Here is a 23,850-nt window from a genome sequence, read left to right as displayed (position 1 = left end):
AAACCTGATTTTTGATTGGGGTAATACGTATGTTCACATTATTACATTCAATTGTCATTAGGCGAGATGCCTCCGAAAATATTTCAATAGTGTTCATCGCTTTTGAAATTTGTAATACGTCTTTTCAAAACAATGCTGTGTCATCGGCCAACTGACTAATAATAAAATGAATGGAGTAAAGAGTTGAGCTCCAGACAAAAACGAAGCCCGTTTTAATTTTCTATCGAGTGCGTTCAGTTTGACGGGGCGGGGCACCCGTTAGAGGCGTGGCCGACCTGCAGCCAATCCGCTGCTAGAAGCTGCTGTGGCCTGCTCATGCACTGGGTGACAGGCGGGCGCGGTGCTTTCAGTGCGATGCACATTTCATGTCCATAGTTGCTAAGTTGCGTTTTGGTCACTGACTTTGCGCGGTTGCATTGTACACTAAATATCTGAAAACAACAAGCACGCTTTCGTGGACGCTGCTAAGTTCTTGCTACCCCACTGGTTCTCTCATTTGGTTGCAATTCGGTCTACAATGGCCTCCTTCAGCGACTCAGAGTGGAGGTGCCTGTGTGAGAAGTACCAGCGCTCTGTGTTTCTCTCCGAGACCGAGTCCAAACAGGACCCAGATAACGACCCTTTCCGCTCCAAATACAGCGCCCGGGATTTGCTCAAAGAGATTAAAGCGACAATTGTGCAGGCCGACGGTGGAGGGAACGAGTCAGACTTGGAGCAGCAGGCCAGCTGTCAACAAGACATTGACCCCGAACTGCAGGGCCCCAGCATCGTAGCGGGAGAGTGCTGTGTGTGCCCGGCCTCCCTGGCTACACTCCGCCGAGCGGTGATCGAATATCAGCTCGGTGTGAACCACGCCGAGACCGAGGAGCTGTCCGCGGGCGAGGAGCATCTGATGAACTGCGTCCGTCTGCTGGAAACGTTTGAGGCGACGCCGGAGAGCATCTCCTTGTTGATACAGGCCCGGGTACTTTCTTTTCTGTTTCTGTTTGGGGTTTTCTAGAACTCGGACAGTGGCAAGTGAGGTTAGCGTCATCAGAATTACTGTGCTATAGAAGTGAATGCGTGAGGAAGCTCGGAATCGGGAAACGTTTGGCATCGATATCTGGAAAAGCAGCATACGCACTGAGGGCCGGGCCTGAATGGCTGATGGGAAAGAGGCACGTTGGGTTGGGCTATTAGATTAGACACGATATAGTGCTGGTATCGTGGTCATGTATGAAAATGTTTATAGTCCCCATGGTTATTTAAACACTACCCATGAAAACTGGCAGCGTGGTGTTGTAACAGTAACACCGGCCTTCGAGTCCAGTCCAGCTTTTGTTGGTGGACGCGACAGTTGCTGATAGCTTAAGACTTCCTCTTAAATAACTGCGCTTTTAATCGGGTTTAATAAAACATCCATGTATCTTATATTGAGCTGTCAAACATTTGGCATCATCCTGCGTTTAGTTTTAACACCTGATAGCAAAAGTCTTTATTTATTCAGCAGTGGCTGAAAATCTCGCGAGAATAGCCTCGTAATTCGCCCTAATTGTATTAATTATTCGGGAGCCAGCAAGGTTAGGTGAAATATGTTGATTTGAAAGTTTTTAAGTCATGCCTTTATACAAGAATATATTACATCCGTTTTCTTAATTTGATCATAAATAAATATGAACAACCGTAAGTAACATTGCAAACACATAGTTTAACATTAACATTTTCTGAAATTCATATTTAAAAGCAATTATTGGAAAAGAAAATGTTGCAGGTGTCTAGTCCCATGCATCCTATGGTTGACAGTGTGGTTAAGGCTTTGGACTTCAAATCCTGATGTTGTGCATTCCAATCCTACCACTCACTGTGTGACCCTGAGCATGTCACTTCACCTGCCTGTGCTCCAATTGGCAAAACAAAAGAAATGGAACCAAGTTGTTTCTCAAATAGTGCAAGTCCCCGGGATAAAGGCATCAATCAGTTAAATAAAAGGTAATAGTAATAAAAGTTTAGTTTGGTTTGTTTTTTTAAGCTGCAATGTGGCATTGAAGGAGAAAAAACAATGCCAGGTCTGTTTGTGTTTATATTTTAACATCTTGACCTTGTGAAGTTAGGTTCTTTTTGCACATGGTGGCAGTGAACAGGTGCGAAAATCCCTTCTTTCTTTAGGATTTTATTTCTATTGCGCACAAGCCTGTGTAGGTTCATCTATTTCTGTCCAGGTTTTTATAGCTTGTATGTTTGCTGCCCAGTAATAAAACTGAAAGTTAGGTAGAGCCATGCCACCTTCTGCCTTAGGTCTTTGTAGGGTTGTGGATGTTTTAAATTCCAAATAAATGAGGTTATGGTTGAATCTGATTGCTTAAAAAATGATTTATTGATGTATATTGGAATGTTTTGAAATAAAAAGAGAAGCTTAGGAAGGATATTCATCTTAACGTTAATTCTCCCAGCTAGAGCGAAATGAAGGGTTGACCATCTATGCAAGTCTTGCTTAATTTTTTCCATACAGACGGTGAAATTTTGTTGATAAAGAGCTTTATGTTTACTTGTGATATTTACCCTTAGGTATTTAAACTGATCTGCAATGATAAAAGGGAAGGTGTCCAATCTAATATTGTATGCTTGTGAATTCACTGGAAAGAGCACACTTTTATTCAAATTAATTCTGAGACCAGAGATCTTTTGAAATTCTGTTAGTGCTGTTAGGACAGCAGGCACAGTATTTTGTGGGTCTGATATATACAGTACCATGTCATCTGCATATAGAGAAATTTTCTGTTCAAGTCCTTCTCTGATAATCCCCTTTATCTGATAAGCATTTTGACAGTGAACTTGGTTTCAAATCAAGTTCCGACCAGAGAAAAGTCGATTTTAGCACGGTGAATGCTGTCTACATGAGTGTATCCTTGGAAAATCAAAATTGATTTTCATGTCCTAAAATTGCAGTTTTCATTGGAACATAACGATTTTATTTTGTTGTGTAGAGTTCCTGGGTGACTTGCATTCTAGCAAAGATATAAAAATTTAGAACAAGCGGTTTCCACCCTGAACACTGAGGTCTTTGTACAATATCACTTTTTCTGGAAGTTATCATTTCTTCTTCAAGCAAGTTGCATCGTGTTTGTTTTGTTCCAGGCTCCAGGCCTATTGTTTTTGGTCCAGTACTTGTCACCATAACCTTTAAAAACAGCCCAATGATAACTGCCATGGAAATTGTTTAATTTAGCCAGGATTTTGTAGTCTGCTCCATTTAGTCAAGGGACCAGGGCTATTAATTTGCAAAATTTTTTGCACAAGTGAATTTTCAGATTACAGTGGGTATAGAAAAGAATCGCCCCCTTTGAAATTTTCCCATTTTTTTTGCTTTACAGCCTTAAATGGAAACACACAAGCCAATATTTTTCCAGCTTTACTTACTCAATGCAATCTATAACATCAAAGTGAAATATCACAGCTACAGTTCAGAAGAATTTTAAAAAATAAGAAATACTGAGATTAATAAAGGACCCCCCCCCCCCCCCAAACTCCATCAGGTGTAAGTGCCCACTATTTCCATTGCAGACCATGGTTACTGGCTTCCTTCTATCTGTGATCAATTGTAATCAGTGTACTGTTCCTGGAGCATTCATTCCCTTGCTTGGTAATGCAACTGACCGCTAACAACTGACTATGGGTGGCAAGCCACTTTCAAAAGATCTTAGGGAGAGAGTTGTGGACAGACAAAAGGCAGGAGATGCATGCAAAAAAATCTCAAACGCTTTATCAATCCCATGGAGCACAGTGAAGTCCATAATAAAGAAGTGGCAAGTGTTTGGTACTACTAGGACCCTCCCTGGATCCGGCTATCCCTCCAAACTGGATGGAAGAACAAGGAGGAAACTGGTAAGAGAGGCTACCAAGAGGCCAATGGCCACTTTGAAGGAGTTGCAGGATTTTATGACAAAGAATGGTCATTGTGTGCCTATGACAGCAATTTCACAAGTGCTCCACAATTGTGGCTTGTTTGGGAATGTCGCAAGGAAAAAGCCACTTCTCAAGAAAGGCCACATTAAGGCTCGTTTCAGCTTTGCCAGAATACACCTTGAAGATTGTGATGCCAAGTGGAAAAATGTCTTATGGTCAGTTGAGACCAAAATTGAACTATTTGCCCTCAATACCAAATGGTACACCTGGCAGAAATCCAATGCAGCTCACCATCTACAACACATCATACCTACAGTAAAGCATGGAGGTGGCAGCATCCTGTTGTGGGGGGTATTTCTCTGCCACAGGACCTGGGGCACTCGTGAGGGTAGAAAGAAAAATGGATGGGGTAAAATACTGTCAAATTGTTGAGGAAAGCCTGCTACCCTCTGCCAGAAAGTTGAAGATGGGCAAAATGTTCACCTTTCAACACGACAATGACCCGGAGCACAAAGCAAAATTGACCACACAGTGGCTGAAGGAGAAAAAATATAATGTCCTTGTGCGGCCAGTCAGAGCCAAATCTCATTGAAAATCTGTGGAAAGATTTGAAGATAGCAGTCGTCCAACGCTCATCATCCAGTTTGACTGAACTTGAACAGTCCTGTAAAGAAGAGTGGGCAAATATTGCTCAATCAAGTATCCCAACAGACTCAAGGCTGTCATTAAAGCAAAAGGCGGTTCAACAAAATATGGACATTGGGGGGGAGGATGGGTTATCCTTTATTAATCTCAGTATGTCTTGTTTTTGATTTTTTTTATAATTTTTCTGAACTGTAGCTGTGATATCTTTCACTTGGATGTTATAGGTTGCAATTCTAAGTAAAGCTGGGAAGAAATATGTTTTGTGTGTGTTTTCATTTAAGGCTGTAAAGCAAAAAAATGGGAATATTTCGAAGGGGGGATTCTTTTCTATACCCACTGTAAGTGCAATATATGTGGAAGTATTGTATGGAACATTCCATACTGTTTCTTGTTTAAAAGTTATTTTCTTTCTATTTATTTGGACATGCAAGTAAACAATTCACTGTACACAATACTGCTGGTGTGCCTAATTCATAATTTAATTACATTTATATAGTGCTTTATGTAGATAGTGGGAACCCACTTCAAACACTACCAATGTGTAGCATCCATCTGGATGAAGCAACAGTTGCCATTTTTGTGCCAGGACACTCGCCATGCATTAGCTATTAGGTGGTGAAGGGGTGAAAGAGACAGTTAGTCAAGTCTAGTGTGCTATTCTGTCATTTTACCTTCTGTGACATATTTTCCTCCTATCATGTGAGCAGTAGATCTTCACCCCTTCTTTTCTTCACATTTACTGGATGTCTGTCAGGGGACAATTTTGGTATCAGAATTGCCTACTTGAATCCTTGAGGTCATCTCCCTAATGCTCTAGTTGATACTTTTGGCTTTTTTATTTCATTTTTATTTATCATGATACTGGAAAGTGACAACATGTCGAACGTTAATTGGAGATGCAAGTAAGAACTTCACTGTACTCGGTACACATGACAGTACAACTACCATTATTACTTCTGTCTTAACAGATGCTGGAAATTTACCCTTCAGGTTTGAATGTGCAACCAAACAAAGTAATTTTAGGATACATAAAACAGTGTGTTATTTAAGCCTTGACAGTTGTGTGTCACCCTGTCCTATTATGACACAATATCTAAATAGATCTTAGAATCTACTTCTGCCACTGCATATTTCCAATGTGTTCTGCTCTTTCATGCTTTATAAGGATACTAGCCATGTTACCTGTCAAAGGCAGGTAATAGAAAAAAATAAAATGTATTTGATGTTTTTGCCCTGTGTGTTGATTTGCCTCCTGTCTACTTTTATACTTCACATCATTGAAGAGGACTCTCAGTATGCCTTCAATGTCTTTGCTCCTTTCTCACGTGTCATATACTTGTACTTTTTCTTTAAATCATGTCACCTAAGCCTAACTGACCAGTCATACCAAAGCCAAACTGACCAGTCAGATTTCCCATAAGAACCAGACTCGCACAAACACGTTCACATGCAGACCTTGGCGTTTTATTATATAGCAGATAGATTTTCAGTGGTTGATAGTGCCTCACAGATAAGCGAGTCCCGCACTTAATTGTTGTCAGCCTGGCATATGCACTTTTCCTACTTTCCACTTTTCTCTGTCTTGGTTTTCCTCCCAAATCTCAAACACTTGTATCTTAGGTTGACTGGAAGTTTTAAATTGGCTTAAGTGTAGGTGTGTGGATGAGTGGGCCCCACGATTGACTTGTGCCCTGTCCTGAGTTGGTTCATATTTTGTGAACCGTGCTGCTGGGATGGGTTATGGCTGCCTATGAACCTGAATGGGATTAAGTGGGTTTGGAATGTTGTGTTATGCTATGAAGCCTGTTGGTTTTTGCATTGTATTTCTCAATCATTTAAGCCATCCCTTTGTTTTAGGGGTCTGAGTGTTTATTTCTAGATCCTAATCGTCTTTTTTGTTTTTCTTTTTTTTTTTTTTTGAGTTTCGCCTTACTTTTATTTTGTTTTTTTGTATGCACAATGTTGAACTGAAGCCACATTGAAAGACAGAATAAAGTTATAAAGTTTGATTAAAGTTGTTTTTTTTTTTCTTTTCTTTAGAACCAACTTGGAATCCTTTGGGCTGGAAGAGAAGAGACTGACAAAGCTCAGAGTTTCTTGGAGAATGCAGAGTTGCTCTACACTAAATACACAAAAGAGGTAAGGGAAACGCAAATCTTAATTGAAGGGCTGGCGTAGTTAGAAATTGTGCATCTCTGGCTGTTCCTACATAATTATGTAAGTGTAATGTGGCAGCAAAGTGCTCTTTGACAGATTTGCCCAATGCCCATTTTGAAGATCTTTAAGCAAGTGTGACAACCGTACAAAAAGCGTCAAGAGAAGAAACCTTGTGCAGTGACTTTCACTTCATTTCTCACCTTAGTAAATGAGAAACAGAACTGTCTAAACACCAAAGTTGTACCTTTTCATTTCTCCAGGGAACACAATCATCATCTACTTTTTGTTGGAAAATCTTGTGAAACTTGATTTTGTAACTGGTATTACCTACTTTAAGTAAGGCCAGTCACATCACTTCACTTTTCCAGCAATTTTCAGTTGTAGACTGTAGTGTGATATAACCAGTGCCTCCCTCCAACTAGAATTCGCCCCAACAAAATCAAACCAGTATAATGTTAGTCTTATGCTATATGGGTAGGAGTGCTGTTTGTGAAGAGCTGAGAGCCAGTGAGTGCTCAGCCAGAAGTATAGTGCATATAATGCAGTTACGAGGAATACTGAATGTGAGTATTTTGGACCTCACAAACAGAAGAGAGTCTCATCTGTGTGATGTCTTACGTTTTACGTACCAGGATAGAATGGAATAATGGGGGGGTGGAAAGGGACGAAATTGCGTCTGACCTCTCCAAACCTGTAAATAAGTTGCAGAGTAACCATCTCAATCAGGCAGCATACTATTGGCTTTTTTAAAAAAAAAAAAAAAAAAAAAAAAAAAGAATTTGTGATACTTTGGAAATGTGAAACAGTGCAGAAAAGTCATCAGTTATTTGACATCCCCAGTGATTTCTAGTTGTAAAAATTGTAGACTTTAGAATCAATACCATGAAAAATGACATCTGAAGTGACTTTAAAATGTTAAAACCAATACTTGTCAATATTGATATTTTTGACAGTCCTAGCGCACATATAACTGCTCAATCAGGTTGTATGTAATCAAGTAAATGCATGTTTTCGAATTCTGACACATTGCCATCAGAATTAACATGATCACAATGTGTCTTTTGTTGAATTATCTTAGTTGGTTAACGTATGAAAAGTTAATTTTGTGCCTGTATTTGTTTACGCATGTTCCTTTTTTCTGGTATAAGAATTTTTTTGTGTGTTTGGTTCGGTTTTTCCCCATATTGATTCATTTACACAAATAATTCTTATTGTTTAACAAGGCTTTTGTCACTGCTACATTTCTCAGATTTGTTTTGCCAGGTGCACAGATATAAAGGAGAAAGTGACATGGGCAATTTATAATAAACAAAAATGAATAAAGGCCTGAGTGTTTGTGATTGAGCCTTCTTTTAGTTTAGGTCAGCTTTTTGCTAGTTTCCCATATTTTAACACATTCCTGCCCTACGTCCACATTTCAAGTTGACTGCTGTACAGCTAACATCCCAACTGTTATTCAGTGAACCTAGGCAGTGCATGACCACTTGTATGTAACAAAATCAAATGTTACCTATTGTTAGGATCTATAAAGCGTGCAGACTTTAAAATTGAGTGGTATCATCTGATACAGAAAGAATAAGTGTGTGTGTGCTCTTTGATGAGATACTAATATAAGAAGAGTAAGTAGTGGGCAGCCAGAATTGATGTAGCTGAAAAAGTTATTCAGTGACAGGTCTGTCAGTGTCTTGCTTTTGCTCAGTTGCGGTTTCTGTGGATTACACTATGAGAAAGGCAAAGTATTTATTTATTTTATTTTTTTGAATTTCAAAGTCACTCAAGTTGAACATGATTCTTAAATTTGCATTGTAGATTGGAAAGCCACCTTTAGACCCAAGTGAATTCTTCATGGCAGAAGAGCAGAAATTAACTGAACAAGAACGCAGCCGGAGGTACAGTGTTTCTAGTGAACTTGCTTACCATCAGTATAAGAACTGTTTCCTAAGAAAGAGAAAAAAATATATATATGTGTGTGTGTGTGTGTGTTTACACATATATACAGTAAAACCTCAATTATCCGTCAGGGATCAGGACTGAGGCAGTGATGGATAAGAGAAAAGACAGATAAGAGAACAGCTACTCTAAAAGTGATATACAGTAGATTATTTTAGCCAATAATTCTATTTGTTTACAAAACAAAACTATATTAACAACATATAATACAGTATTAACAAAAGTAATTAATTTGTATAATATAACGACCAACGTAATAAGCAAATGCAACTCAGAGGTACTGGAGTTTTCTGTGTCTTATTTGGAGTCTTCATTCCGTAACAAACGGTGCCCTGTCTTATATCCGTTATATGGGTTACAGAGCACACCTCCAAAACAATAAAAGAAAGATTTCCCTACCAATCAGTTTATCTCCTGCCACTCACGTTCTGTCATTCTCTATCCTGCAAACACTCCTGTTTATTGTCTCCTGACTCCCTACTCCAAATTTCTTTTCACAGCGCCTTCCTTTTTCTCCTAACTTCTCCTGTCTGCCCCTCACAGAACAGAAGCCCTTCAGTCAGTCCCATCACTTACACAGCATTCCGCCCTTTCTGCTGCTGTACAGCGCTTCATAAGCTGCCTGCACTGTACAATATATTAACAAAACAATTTAAAAAGAAAATTACAATGCAGAACATTAACATTAATACAGAATAATGTTACCATCAATGGTTTCCATTTTCGATACATTTTTCAATTTTGTCGGCATCATGCTTTATATCATTTACCATTGTTCTTCCTACTCCATAAATTTGAACAAATACTTGAAGCACTTTCACCGTTTCGTAAATGTATATTCATTTTAATTTTTTGTGACAATTCCAACACCACACACATATATTTATCGGCCATAAAAATGAATAGCAGATTAATTATAACAAAAGAGAAAAGCTATAAAACGCTATTAAAACTGAAGGTATGTAACTGACGCTGTAATTTCAAAATGTGGTGTGACATGTAGTGTTGGGGGGAAAACACTACACGCTAGCAGAAGGGAGAGTTGTTCTAATGTGCAGAGCTCGCTGTGTATCGCATGGCAGTAGTGGTACATTAATAGGTAGGCGCTGGTATGTGCAATTTTTTTTTTTTTTTTGCTCTGATGGTTAACAATGACTGGTTAATTGAGTGATGGATAGTCAAGGTTTTACTCTGTGTGTGTGTGTGTATATATAAATTTATTAACTGCTTTTTATCCGTTTTTGTTTCTGTAGTAAATGCTCCAGATTTATATATACTGTGCTATGGTGGGAAAAGACCCTGCCTTGATAAAGCATGTGAATTTTGCAGATTAACAGGAAAAACATTGCAATAGAAATTTTATTTGTAAATTTTTATTGGGGAGTCCCACTTTTTACTATTTTTTCAAGTAATATTTCTCAGCTAAATGAAGTGCCATTACTGAGAGCTATGCTACTCATTAAGTCAGTCATGGGTAGTTAATTTGCAGATTTGTGGAGCACATTTTCTTGACCTGCCTCTGGTTTATTACTGTATGCAGATCATAGTTTGTAAATGCATATTTTGGACTTTGTGACTAAATAGGATAACGGTACCCAGTTCTCACATGCCATATCATCTACCTCATCTAAAGTGTTAATGCTGAAAAAGCCCGACACAGGCTTATGGTGAGATACAGCCTAGTTCAGACCTGGGCATTGTACGGCCTGCAGGCCCAATGCCATGTGTGGTCTGGTTCTGTCTGGCCCGTGGAAGGTAAGACCGTCAACACACCAAGCTAGAAATATGAGTGAAATTTTATAAAGTTGGTGCCATTTTCCTGTTTGTGTATAGTGATGCTGAATGCAAGTACTTGCCTTAGCGTGTCAGTTTGCATCATGATATGACTGTGCAGACACAGTTGAAAATGAGTGGTAAAAAACAAAAAATTGATGTGGAAAACAGATCATTCAACATATTCTGGACTTGTAAGTATACTGCTCAAAAAAAACTAAGGGAACACTTAATCATCCCAGTCCAACACCATGTCAGTGAAGCTTCAAGGATATCAGTCTGTCCAGCAGAAGCGATTGTGAATCAACTTCACCTGTGTTGGTGCAAAAGAAAATGACAGCAGGTGACCAGGAGAGGCAACAACAAGACAACCCCAAAAAGGGAATGGTGGCCATAGACAGTTGCTGTCGTCTTATCCTTCCTCACTGATTCTTCTCTAGTTTTGTGTTTTGCTGGTGTCCTTGTCACTACTGATAGCATGAGGTGGTGCCTGCAGCCAATTCAGGTTTCACAGGTATTCCAGCTACTCCAGGATGGCACATTCATATGTGCCATTGCAAGATGGTTTGCTGTGATTCCCAGCACAGTCTCAATATCAATAGCATGGAGGAGATACTAGGAGACGGTGTAGCAACTGCAAAATACGGGAACGCGATTCCTACACTTCACAACCCGTTAGCATTACCATATCCGGTCCTCGTCCCCTCTTGCCCCTATGCCCCCTTAAATAATTGGCAAAAAATAAAACGCAACAGGATGAGGGACTGATAAATATATTAACATTTACTATTTACATTTACTTGCCCGGTGCCTGAGTGCTCATTAGTGAACCCCTTCCCCAGACGCCCTCCCTAGCGCCCAAATCCTAACCCCTGGTTTGACACAGACAATAAAAAAAACTGTTCTTTGAGAATGCAAAAGAAAGATTTCACTTAGTCCAAAATATAAGAAAACAAGAAACCCTGCAGTTCAGTTCCTCCTGTATGGCAGGAGGAAACACAACCGTCCTTTGGCGAAGCAGCTTCTCCGCGGACTATCACGAAGAATGAAACTCAGGAATTCGACTCACCAGACGAGAGCACCCGGAGAACACCAGTACCTGGACTCTTCTCGGAGATTCGTCACTTGATTATTTCTTCAGGGTGGCCACCCATGAATAGCAGACGTCCCTGGGTGAAGTAAGATCCTGAATAGTTCTTTGAACGTGGATAGTCACTGCGTTGCCTTCAGCCTTATCCTTCCTTTTTCCTTTCTCCTCCTTGATCCACCATTCCTCTTAAAAAGAAAAAGTTTCCCGCGGAAAACCCTTGCCCCTCTTGGTTGTCATGGAAACCTCACGCCGGCAACAAGCAGCTGGAAAATTTACTCGGGCGGGATCCTTCCAGACTGGGACGTCACCAAAGGTGCCTGAAGGGCTATTTAAAACACCCTCCCAGCCAACATTATAAAGTGACGGACAATCCAGAAAGCTAACCCGACTGTCCGTTATGTAGCCATGCTACAACGGGCCATTACATGAGGAGAGCTGCAGAGGGCAGTAAAAGGGCATTGGCTCAGCAGCAGGACTGGTATCTGCTCCTTTGTGTGAGGAGGAACAGGAGGAGCACTGCCAGAGCCCAACAAAATGACCTTCAGCTGGGTACTGCTTTGCTTGTGTCTGACCAAACTGTCAGGAAACAGACTCCATGAGGGTGACATGAGGGCCCGACATCCTCTAGGACCTGTGCTCACAGCCCACCACTGTGGAGCTTGATTGGCATTCTTCAGAAAATACACAGTTGGCATCCCGTTCTCTTCACAGATTTTGGTTTCCATTGACTGTTTTATATGTAGTGTTGGCTGAGGAAAAAAATTTTGTTTTCATGGAGATAATTTTTCTGATACAGTGGACTTAAATGGGTGCCAGCGCCAAACAAGAGCAAACACTATTAAAAAGTTAATGAACAACAAATCTCACCTTACTTGGGTCACCAATCCAAATGTCATTTACCTAGTTGTATGTCCTTAACCTCCAAAACAAATGTAATTTTGCTAAAATAATGTTAAATAAACATATATTTATTAAAGTTGTTAGCAATGATAACATTCATCGATTAGATAATTATGTCGTTTGGCCGAGTATGTTGTGTCGCACAGTTGGTTACTTGTGCATTTAGTTGTGAGCGCATCTGACAAAAGCCAGACGGTAAGGAAAAGAAGGTGCGACCTAAGAGTATTCAAATATATTTAGACTACTATAGATTTCTAACAGTTACTGGATCAGATTAAGGCAAATTTAAGCTTTATAAAACAAAATGTAGTTTAAAGAAAAAAAAAAAGGTTTTCATTTATTTGTAATTCAGACATATTCAAGTGCACAGAAGAGAAGATTTACTGGGTAGTTTTTTCAAATAAAACATTTAAACATCATGAGTCACACCCAGCAATCATGCTATTAAAATATCTTCAGATATTAAAACAGGAGTCTTATTTCTCATGGTGATACATTAACCTTTTTATGTTTTTGTTTTGTTGTTTGCATCCCTAAGGTTTCAGGTGCCAGTTGTAGACATCAGCCTCCTGTATGGCAGACTAGGACTAGATGGACATGCTATGAAGTCACCATATTAAATGCAAAAGGGCTTTGTATTTCTCTAGCTGTTTTCTCACTTTTCTGTCTTTCTTAATCAATTTCTATTTCATGTTTTGAAAGCAGATTTGAAAAAGCCTACACCTATACTTTATACTACTTGGCACAAGTATATAAAAACCAGGAGCAGAATGAAAAGGCAGCCCGCTATTGCCATGCCACTCTTCAGAGGCAACTGGAGTTCAACGACTTTATTCCACTGGAATGGGCCATCAATGCTGCCACTCTTTCACAGTACTACATAACTAAGGTAATCCACTTGTACCTCTCGTCATCTGTGTGCCCCTGATTCTCTGCAATGGCTGCTTCATTTTTATATTTTTCATATTCTTTTCAAGATAGCGAATAGGCTCTACCTTTAGAAATCTGAATTGGATGACCCTAAACGCAACGCCACAGTTCAATATTATAGTAACAGTGTTTATCCTGAAAGCTTATTCACTGCCCCGCACCTGAAGATGTTAGTGTTGCTAGTTTTCCACACATAAAATAAGATCATCCTTTCAAAGGCCATCTGGCTGCGTTTCTTGTGTTTTTGATTCTGTAAATGTGAGGAACACAGACTGATGACAAGCCATGGAGATAGACGTGGAAGGACCAGAGTTTGGTTATGGAATTTACCACTAGTGTAACAGAAATCCCTTTTCACACACAAAAGCTATCCTTGAAATTTAGTGGTCAATTGCAGGGTTGAGAGTATGTTTTTTGCAGTTTGCCTGGAACAAAAAACCTAATTTAATTCTTAGAATCTCCCTGGTGTCTGTATGTGTGGTCAAATCCGGAAAATTCCCACATTAGTTAAGCATAATGTCGCAGTATCCACAAGTTGATGCGTTAAAGCAGATGGAACTAAACCAGTTATAAGACATTAATATGATGACAAATGAAGTTTACATTTAGTTTGATCATTATGGATGTTTTCTGTGGGTAGCTGTTTGAAACGTTCCCTATATTGGCAAAAGTATTGGAACGCCTGCCTTTACACACACACATGAACTTTAACTTCTTTAGGGCTAACTTTTTTTGTTTCTTTTCTCCCAGGGCTGAATATTTTTCCAAAAACTAACTTTTTAAAAAAGAACACAAAGCAATGGTTTAAGTTGGTTCCCCAATGTCAAGCAAAGGATGAACTTTATACATGGGATTATAGCCTGGCTCACCCCTTGGGATTTGTTTCTGGTTATCACAGAAGTGAATAAAACTTTGCAGCAGCACGTACCTATCACGTGGAATAACCTGTCCAAAGCCACCCGGGTACAAAACACGTTTGGACCCATGCTCCCTGAAGTTATATCACCAGTCTAGTCCCATCTCAATTTGTAATGCCACAACGCCGTTCATCTCATCTTTTGTTGTGGGTTTCCACTTTGAAAAACGAGAATGTGGTGCAAGCGCAGCCCGCGATTCAAAAAATTGCTCTGCATACCTGTTTGTCTCGTCTGACAGTAGCTGAAAGGCAGCCTCAGGAAAAAACAGATTGAAGTAGTCCAGCGGCTGGTAATCTGTCATATCCAACAGCAAGCCATGCCATCTTGTGAAGTCCGGTAGCCAGTTTGGCTCCAACTGATCAATGTCTGGGTATTCCTTCCACGCGAACCTTGCCGTAGGTGCATTGGCTGCTTGAATGCACTCAACTGGCAGCCGATCAGCTGGTGTCTGATCAGCTGATGCCAGTTCCTCACTCTCTTGCTCGATCTCCTGATCACTCAACAAAATCAGATTCTGAAAAATCAGAGTCCAACTCTGCGAAAAACATCATCTGCTGAGTATTTTGTTTTCTGCACTCGCTTCGCTCCCTCATGAGATATTGATGCCATCTTGCCTTTGTTTACATTTCATAACTCACACATACGCAAGGATTAGATGCCGAGTCAATGAGTCTAACATTCCTCCAAATAGAGAGGAAATACCTTTAACGTAACAGTGGGTTTTGTCGCCATTAACAGCTGATTGTCGCCCTCTACCCCTCCTGTCGACAAAAGGCAACATCCGCCCTAAAAGAGTTAATGACATCCCATTCTTAATACATAGGCTTTAATATGGAGTTGGCCCACCCTTTGCAGCTATAACAGCTTCAACTCTTCTGGGAAGGCTTTCCACAAGGTTTAGGAGTGCGTTTATGGGAATTTTGCCCCTTCTTCCAGGAGAGCATTCATGAGGTCAGGCACTGATGTTGGACAAGAAGGCCTGGCTCGCTCACAGTCTCCACTCTAATTCATCCCAAAGGTGTTCGTTCTATCAGGTTGAGGTCAGGGCTCTGTGCTGGCCAGTCAAGTTTCTCCACACCAAACTCGCTCCTCCATTTTTTTATAGACCTTGCTTTGTACACTGGTGCGTGTGCAGTCATGTTGCCATCCCAAACTGTTCCCACAAAGTTAGGAGCCTAAAATTGTCCAAAATGGCTTTGTATGCTGAAGCATTAAAGTTCCTTTTCACTGGAAATAAGGGGCAAAGCCCAACCCCTGAAAAACAACCCCCCACTATAATCCCCCCTCCACCAAACTTTACACTTGCCACAGTGCAGTCAGGGAAGTACTGTTCTCCTGGCTGCTGCCAAACCCAGTCTCATCCATCGGATTGCGAGATTAGTCACTCCAGAGGACCTGTCTGTACTGCTCTAGAGTCCAGTGGCGGTGTGCTTTACACAACTGCATCTGATGCTTTGCATTACACTTGGTGATGTAAGGCTTGGCTGCAGCTGCTCGGCCATGGAAACCCATTTCAGGACACTCTCTATGCACTCTTCTTGAGCTTTTGGAGGTCTGTAGCTATTGACTCTTCAGAAAGTTGGCGACTTCTGCACACTGTGCGCCTCGGCATGCGCTGTGGCCTACCACTTCATGGCTGAGTTGCTGTTGTTCCCAGTTGCTTCCATGTTGTTATAATACCACTAACATTTGACCATGGAATATTTAGTAGCGAGGAAATTTCACAAATGGACTTATTGCACAGGTGGCACCCTATCACGGTACAACCCTTGACTTCACTGAGCTACTGAGAGCGACCCATTCTTTCACAAATGTTTGTAGAAGCCAGCTGCATGCCTAGGTGCTCAAGTTTATACACCTGTGACCATGGAAGTGATTGGAACACCTGAATTCAATGAATTGGAGGGGGGTCCCAAAACGTTTGGCAATATAGAGTATCTGGAAATTGCATGCATTTTGAAATAAAGGAGCTGTTCTTATTTTAACCCAAGGATGAAGTTATTGAGGCAGGATACCACAGGTGCTGCCCACTTCACAGACACCGTACAAAGCATTACTAGAAGGGAATGCTTCATAGTTCTTGTGTGGCAGAAATTGGGTTTTATGGAGCTTCCATCCATCCATTATCCAACCCGCTATATCCTAACTACAGGGGCACGGTGTCTGCTGGAGCCAATGTCAGCCAACATAGGGCACAAGGCAGGAAACAAACCCCGGGCAGGGTGCCAGCCCACCGCAGAGCTTACATCTTTCTATACTATATACTGCGTTTCTGATACATTTTTGTAAATCAAGTAGGTTGATTCCAACCTGTCATTAATCTGGACCCCCAAATACTTGTAGGAGTGGACCACCTCTACATCCACTCCTTGAATTGTGATCAGACATTGAGGCCCTTTGGTGCAGTGAAAGTCAATATGTAGTTCCTGTCATGCAGGCAAACCAAACACCTTCTAGAAGGACTGTGTGTTGGTATGAGATATTTGTTTCTATTCCTCCCCCAAATGATGCACCCAACAAGCATGGACCTTTTGAAACACCGCTGTTTGCATAGTTGGAGCAGTTTAATTTTGGCCGTGCATGTGAACACCTAGTCCAGCAGACAGGACACCAAGCACATCTGTAGTTGAACAAAAATACACATAGGTTGCTGACAGACCAAATGTAATCTGGTAGAAGCTGTGTGTATTATAAACAGTAGCTCATTTTATCACATTATATTTGTATTGTTTTAGATGTGGTTTTACACGGAGGAATCCTGCTGTAATTGTACTCACCTTTTTACCTTTTTTGCTCAACTGTTTTCATTGGAGGAAAGCAGTTTATATGTGGTGACAATGCAAGGGGACCCCCCTCTTTTTGGATTCTATTTTTCAGTTAGGCTATAGATGAAGATTTGTAGGTGGCCTTTTTAAAAAGCCGTGCTTCTAATGTATGTGGTGCTCCTTACTACTTAAGAAAGAAGATGACCTGTAGTTTTGCTGTAATGTTTTCTTGGTGGTAGACTGAGGGAGAGGCACTGTGCGTATTGTTTGGTTTCTTATTCTAGGCAATCCGTATAGTTTAGAGAAAAAATTACAAGTGTGCAGCATTTCTTCAGAATTCTTACATTTCAGAAGAGAAGCAGACAAAGTGTGACTTGCAGGTGATGGAGATGGTGGATGATACATAGTGATGATATACTCATTCATGATTTGTTTACATCCTCTCCTCCACTTGCAATATGATAGACTATGCCTTATTGTTTAAAAAATTCAATTCACACCTAACAGCGTTCTGAAAAAATATAGGTAAGAAAAATGTGTGGAAATGCACTTCTTATAGTCCTGCTTAGGAAACAGCTGTAAAATAATCTGGAAATGTGATTTTTGGGACTAAGTTGTGATGAATGTGATGATTATTATTGTTATTGCTTGTTCCTGATCAGTCGTGCTACATGGAAGGACGTCACTGCTTAGCTGCTGCATCTGTGGTTTTTGAACTGGCCGGGGAGATTCCATCAGAAGCAGCTGCACAAGAAAGTAAGTTTCTGTGAGGAATATTAATTTTTTTTTCTTTCTTGCTTCTGCGGTTCTTCTGTAATCCCAGATTTTCAAGAGTTTATAAGCAATATTGCATGGGATTAATAATTTAGTGAATATTCAACATACCATTTTGTTTACTGTAAGATTATCTTATGAGCCACTTTATAGAGTTTCAGTCATGTTTTAACTCTGTAACTCAGCTGGAGGCTATAATATCAATGAGCATCTTTTTTTTTTTTTAATAATATTTAAAAAGTAAGTGTCTTCGTCTTCTTTTGGCTGCTCCTATTAGTTTATAGTCAGTCAGTTAGTTTGTTTGTAGTCATTGTTGTGCTGTTACTGTGTTTAATTCTAAATGAATGTACATTCTTTTCCTTAAAATACCAGTAAGTACTTGGTTTGTGGGACAGATTGAAACCATAGCATACTGTATGACAGAGCACCCTTTTTAAATATTATTGTTGTTAATATTTATAGGTGAAGCTGAGAACGAGAAGAGAGAACAGCTTTGTCAAAGGGGAGCTGAAATTGCACGATGCTGGATTAAGTATTGCCTGAATCTTCTTTTAGATGCCAAAAAAATGCTAGAGGTACGGCCATTATGTGATTGCAGGGTTGTTTTCACTTACATTTCTTCTTCTTACCCCCTTTAGCATTAAATTTGGTCTTTGTTCACATCTTAAGGGTTAAACTGCATGAGTTGGACAACCTTACACAAAACAGTTCAAGTGTTTTACACACAGCATTTAATTCTTCTGCAGTCTGGGACTCTTGTAGATTAAGCAGCACTGTCATGACTGTTCTTTTAGTTTGATATCTAAACCAGTGTAGTTGTACGTTGAGTTGATTCCCTTGGCCACTAGAGGACCCCCCACTGGCTACTCTATAAGAAATGTTTCTTTTGTTTTTGTGCCATTTCATAATGAGCATTATCTGAAGTAGCACTGTACTAAAACAGTTGACAGATTTTGCTGGACTACAGTAAATATAAAATGCTACCCCTAGATGTGCTCTCACTTGCCCAGCATTTTGTCACCTATGTCTGTTGAATGTTTATATGTTACTATAAAAATGTTAACCATTAGGCTAACGGTGAATCTATTAAGTCCCTGTGCTAAGGCCTTGTCACACTAGACACCTTTCCCAGTGATTACATAAGCCTAGTGAGACAGCCGAGTGACTCACACCAACACAATCTAAACAGATTTATGTGTGTCTTTAGTCATGGGTTGGGCTCTGTGTGCATGAGAGCTGACAATTAAAGAATACTCCTCTGGAAGTACAATTCATATAATACAGTGATGAAGAATAAGTGGCCTCACAATCAGAAGAGAAGCTTAACTGTCTGAGCTCTTGTGTTTTATGTACCACAACAGAATCGATAAAGGGGCGAGCATGACTGTGCTGGAAGGTTGGCACTCAGTCAGGCGCTATGACAGGCCCAGCAGTTTTTCACTCCTTTAAATGGGTATGATCCTGCAACGAGATCAGAGACTGCGGACAGCAGGTCTGACATACGCCATGATTAGAAGTTGTGTAATGTGACATCAGCTTTAGTCGGTGTATGTGGGTGTGTTTAGCCCTCCATGGCCCTGATCTAAATTAAGTTTGTTTGTTAATGGTCCAGTTTCTAAAGGCTTATACTTGCACTAGTTCGAACATTCCCTATTGACAGTCATCCCTGCTCACGCAGTTAATTTACTGTTATTTCGCCCACATAATTCAATACCAATCTTGTTGTTGCTTTGCTTTAGTTATCATGTTGCATTTGCTGAAAGCAGTTTTTGTGAGGAGCTCCTAAATGATGCAATTTTTTTGCTCTTATTTATAATATGAAGTGATTTCTGTACGTTATGCTTTCATTGTATTGGTACTGGAAGTTCTCTTTCCGATTCACATCTGTTGATTAAGACCCAGTCCCACATGTCCCTGAGTATTTTTTTAGAACGTAGCTTTTTGTATGCATTTTGGCTTTTCGTCCACATGCAAACTGCATTTTAGGTCCTTGAAAACGGAGCTTTTGAAAAACTCCTTCCAGGGTGAAGATGTTCAGAAACTCCGTTTTCTTTTTTTTGGCTTGTAACGTCAAGAGTGTGCGCCAGTATCTTCTTTGATTGACGTCAGTGTGCGCGCCATTAATCTGTTTTGTTTACAAGCCGCAATTTTGTGCAGTTGCTGTCGTAGCTAAAGTAGTGCTGGTGTTAACCTTGTTACCGGGACATTTTACAAGTTTACATTTAAACATACGATTACTTTATCACTATAGTGAGCAACAGAGGTGTCAGAATGTGCTACGGAGGTCAATACTCCGCCGGTATTCACTCTGACGACACAACACCTCTAGTTGGTGGGACAACTTTGAGAATGAAGAGGTTGTTTCTGAAGAGAATATTCGTTTGTCAAGGACATCACTGTTGTCTTTGAGTGAGCTGCTTGGCCCGCACATCGAAGGAAAAATGAGTGTAATGAGGTCGCCTGTCAGTGTTGTCAGAAAAGTTGCCTGCCTGTACAGTTTACTATTTAGCAGGCAAGGGGGGATTACACAAGACAGAGGGTTTCTAGAATAGTAAGGTGAGAGTGTGAAGCAACGACAGTCCACTTGGGCCTCATGTGTATACAATGAGCTGTCACCAAATCCAAAGTAGAGGAACATGTAGCAGGGTGTCACCAGGACTCGTGTACAAATAAAGCAGCCATCCACAAATCCCATGGATTATTTGAACAGCAAGGGGAGGTTTTCACTAAACATACAAGCCGCCTGTGATTACAAGTGTTCATTTATTGACGTTGTAGTGAAATGGCTGGGTTTTGCATTTTCATGCGGATGGAGAATTTTTTTTTCAAAACGGTGCACGTGTGAAAGAATTTTGTTTCTACAACATCTACGCTGCCTTCTTGAATACAATTGTGTGTCTTGTTGTTTGTTTTTTTTTTTTTTTTTTTGCCAAACCCAATTTGAATTCTTCCTCTATTATCTTCCTTTGTTTTTCAGGATAATATTGGCGAGCTAGACCTTGACCGGCAGGATGAGCTGAAAGCAAAGAGGCGTCAAGAAGAGGAGGCAAAGGAAATTGACCGCAAGACGGCAGTCCTCTTTGGTTCCAGTGACACGTTTGACTCTATTCTGGCTGTAGAAGAGAAAGTAAGCTGTGCCTACCCCCTGGATTTTGATGAGGCCCGAGCCATCTTTTTGTATGGGCAGAACAATGTCAACGTGGCCAAGGAATACTTCAAAATGGACGGACACGTAACGGATCACATTGAAATTCTGCAGGACCACAGTGCCCTCTTTAAGGCACTAGCCTTTTTTGAAGAGGATTATGAGAGGTGCTGCAAAATGCACAAACGTCGCATTGACATGCTGGAGCCTGTTTGCAAAGACCTGAACCCTCAATACTACCTTCTCATTTGCAGGCAGCTACAGTTTGAATTAGGAGACACTTATTTTGAGATGATGGATCTGAAAATTGCACTGGCAAACAAGCAGGAATCACTGGACAGTCACACAATTAAGAAGATCAACCACCTGATTTACTCTTCTATTTCATTTTATGAACAGTTCCTTGAGTCACTCAAGAATGCGGAGAACAAATTTCCAGAAAAGCTGGAGGAGGATGTCCTTCGGCCTGCCCTTGTTGCAAAGTTCCGTATTGCTCGGCTCTACAGCAGGATTATTAGCTCGGATGGCAACAGACAGCTAGAGAGCCTCAGCAAGTCCGTGGAGTATTATAAGTATGTGGTCGACTACTGTGAACAGGATCCTGATTCCAAAAAGGCAGTGGAGACTGAACTGGAGCTCAGTGAAGAGATGTTGGGCCTCCTGCCGGTGAGACTGGAGCGCTTAAGAGACAAACTTAATAACTCTTGTAACTAAATGGCTGCCTGTAAGAATGTTAAATGCAGACCATAATTTCCTTACGTTAACTGTCCTCCAATGTTTATACCCCTCTGAAGAATCACTTGGATGTCACCTCTGCATTCTCCTTAACGTTTATGTCCAAAAGACTTGCCCATAATATTTTCCCTAATTTTTTGAATGCACTTTTCTTTTACTGCCTGCTTACTACTGTGAGTCTCGGAGTGCAAGGAGAACTGCAGCCTATCCTAGCAGCAACAGAAGAGTGGGCTTTGCTCAAGCCAGGGGGCACCAACAGTGACCTAATAGGCCGCATCCACACACACGCACATCTGAGGCAGAACCCACACAACTTCAGAGGTAAATTAAGGTAGGAGGTGGGCTACAGACGGCAGACTGCAACATGAGAGCAACGGCTCACTTCACTCTTAACGCTCCTCGAATGAAAATGCCTTACATAATGGCTGTTTATCTTAAAGGCTGAGCAGAAATGATATTCAAAAGGGTAATAAATACATGCGAGTCTGTAACTTGACCAGTTTAATTGATATTTTCCTCATTACTTTGCATTTTCTCCGATTTGGAAACCTTTTAACAGCACCACAAGGTTGTTATTTGCCAGCCCTGCATGGCAGCATGTCTGTTTTGACTGGATGTTCCTTTGGGGGGGGTTGAAGAATGGGCGCTTGTGCTGCCCTGAAATGCATTAATTCCGGTGCAGACTTTACATAACAGTGTGAACTGGTGTTGATCTGTTCTGACTTTAATTGGAAATCGTTGGCCTTTATTGTGTCGTCACAAAACCCTCAAAGTCGCACCTGTTTGCAACCCAAATTGCTTGTGTGTAAATATTGTGAAACTATACAGTAAGTGCGTGTGGTTATGGTGGCATTGTGGGCAGCACAGTGGCAAGTCTCATGGATCCTGCCTGCATGGTTTGAATCCTGTGCCCAGTTGTTTTAATAGGAAGTTGGCGGGTTCTCCCTACTCCTGTGTGGACTGTTCTCTTCCCAAAGAAGTGCTTATTGGGTGAATTGGGGGCTCGTAACTGGTCCTGGGTGAGGGCGAGGGTGAGTGAGCTCTGCGGTAAACTGACCAGGGCTGATTCCTGGGCTTCCGGCTGATCTTTCAGCCCCCTTAACAACAGCAACATGCACTTACATGGCACATTTTCATACATTTTCATTTACAATAATAATGGCTAAAAACAGTTACCAAAGAAAGTAAAAATTAAAAGACGGTTATTTATGGTGGCAGAAATGTCTGGCTTAATTACAAACTATGGTCAGATGACCAGGAAGGACAGGAAAATAAAAACTCCAACTGGCATGTTGGGGAAAAAAATAAACCTGTGGTTTCAAGGCCAAGAGACCACCTGGGCATTGTGCTGTCCGTTCTTACGCCTGGTCCTGGTGTTTAGCCTCTTTATTTAAAACCCTTTGTGAAATAATCACTGTTAGTTTTTATATTGTCCTCAGAAAGTCTGGAGCAGTTTACATTTCTTTCATGCAGCGTCGTCACTGTGCACTTCACAAACCAGTTTAACTCTTTTTTTTTTTTTTTATGGTGCATAACTTTGTTAAATAAACTCTTTTAATTTCGTTTAGAGTTCCCATTTTTTGGGTGTGCAGGCAGATGGAGAGACACCCTGGAACTGGTACTCATATTGGAAAGCAGCTGAATATGAGCCACCAGTAGATGGCACTGTCCTTCTTGCCATTTTGCCATCAGGCTAACGGTTCCTTTGCTGCTTTTTTGTCCAAACATAAATAATAATAATAATACATTTTATTTATTTGTAGGCGCCTTTCTAAACACTCAAGGACACCAAACAATAGACAAAACACAGATTATAAACAAAACTAAAATATAAAAATTAAATTCAGACAGCGCAATTGTAGTCAAAGAGAAAAAGCAGTCTTAAATGAGTTTTAAGTTTAGATTTGAAAAGTGAGAATGAATCAATGTTTCTAAGCTCAGATGGTCGTGAGTTCCACAGCTAGGGAGCTCCCCACGGTGGTAAGACGGACGAAGGGGACAGTCGAGTGGATGGAGGAAGAGGATCTAAGGGTGCGGGAGGGAATGGCAACATGGAGGAGGTCAGACAGAAATGGAGGGGCGAGGTTGTGGAGAGCCTTAAAAGTTAACAGAAGGATTTTGAATTCAATGCGGAACTGAACTGGAAGCCAATGAAGCTGCTGCAAGACGGCAGTGATACGGTGAATA

General features: G+C 40.7%; 1 protein-coding gene across 1 annotated transcript; it reads left to right on the top strand.

The window, feature by feature from the left end:
- Window positions 1-340: 340 nt before the first annotated feature.
- Window positions 341-22,159, top strand: kifbp (kinesin family binding protein). Its single transcript, XM_028795972.2, has 7 exons — window positions 341-964; window positions 6,568-6,666; window positions 8,494-8,573; window positions 13,103-13,286; window positions 17,672-17,765; window positions 18,246-18,358; window positions 20,761-22,159. The coding sequence occupies exons 1-7, from the start codon at window positions 518-520 to the stop codon at window positions 21,640-21,642; spliced, it is 1,899 nt and encodes a 632-aa protein (XP_028651805.1). The 5' UTR covers window positions 341-517; the 3' UTR covers window positions 21,643-22,159.
- Window positions 22,160-23,850: the final 1,691 nt, after the last annotated feature.

Source organism: Erpetoichthys calabaricus, chromosome 2, assembly GCF_900747795.2.
Source record: "Erpetoichthys calabaricus chromosome 2, fErpCal1.3, whole genome shotgun sequence".
NCBI classification, from domain to species: Eukaryota; Metazoa; Chordata; class Cladistia; order Polypteriformes; family Polypteridae; genus Erpetoichthys; species Erpetoichthys calabaricus.
Note: the sequence above shows the minus strand (reverse complement) of the source record. Positions and strands in the feature narration are given on the sequence as shown.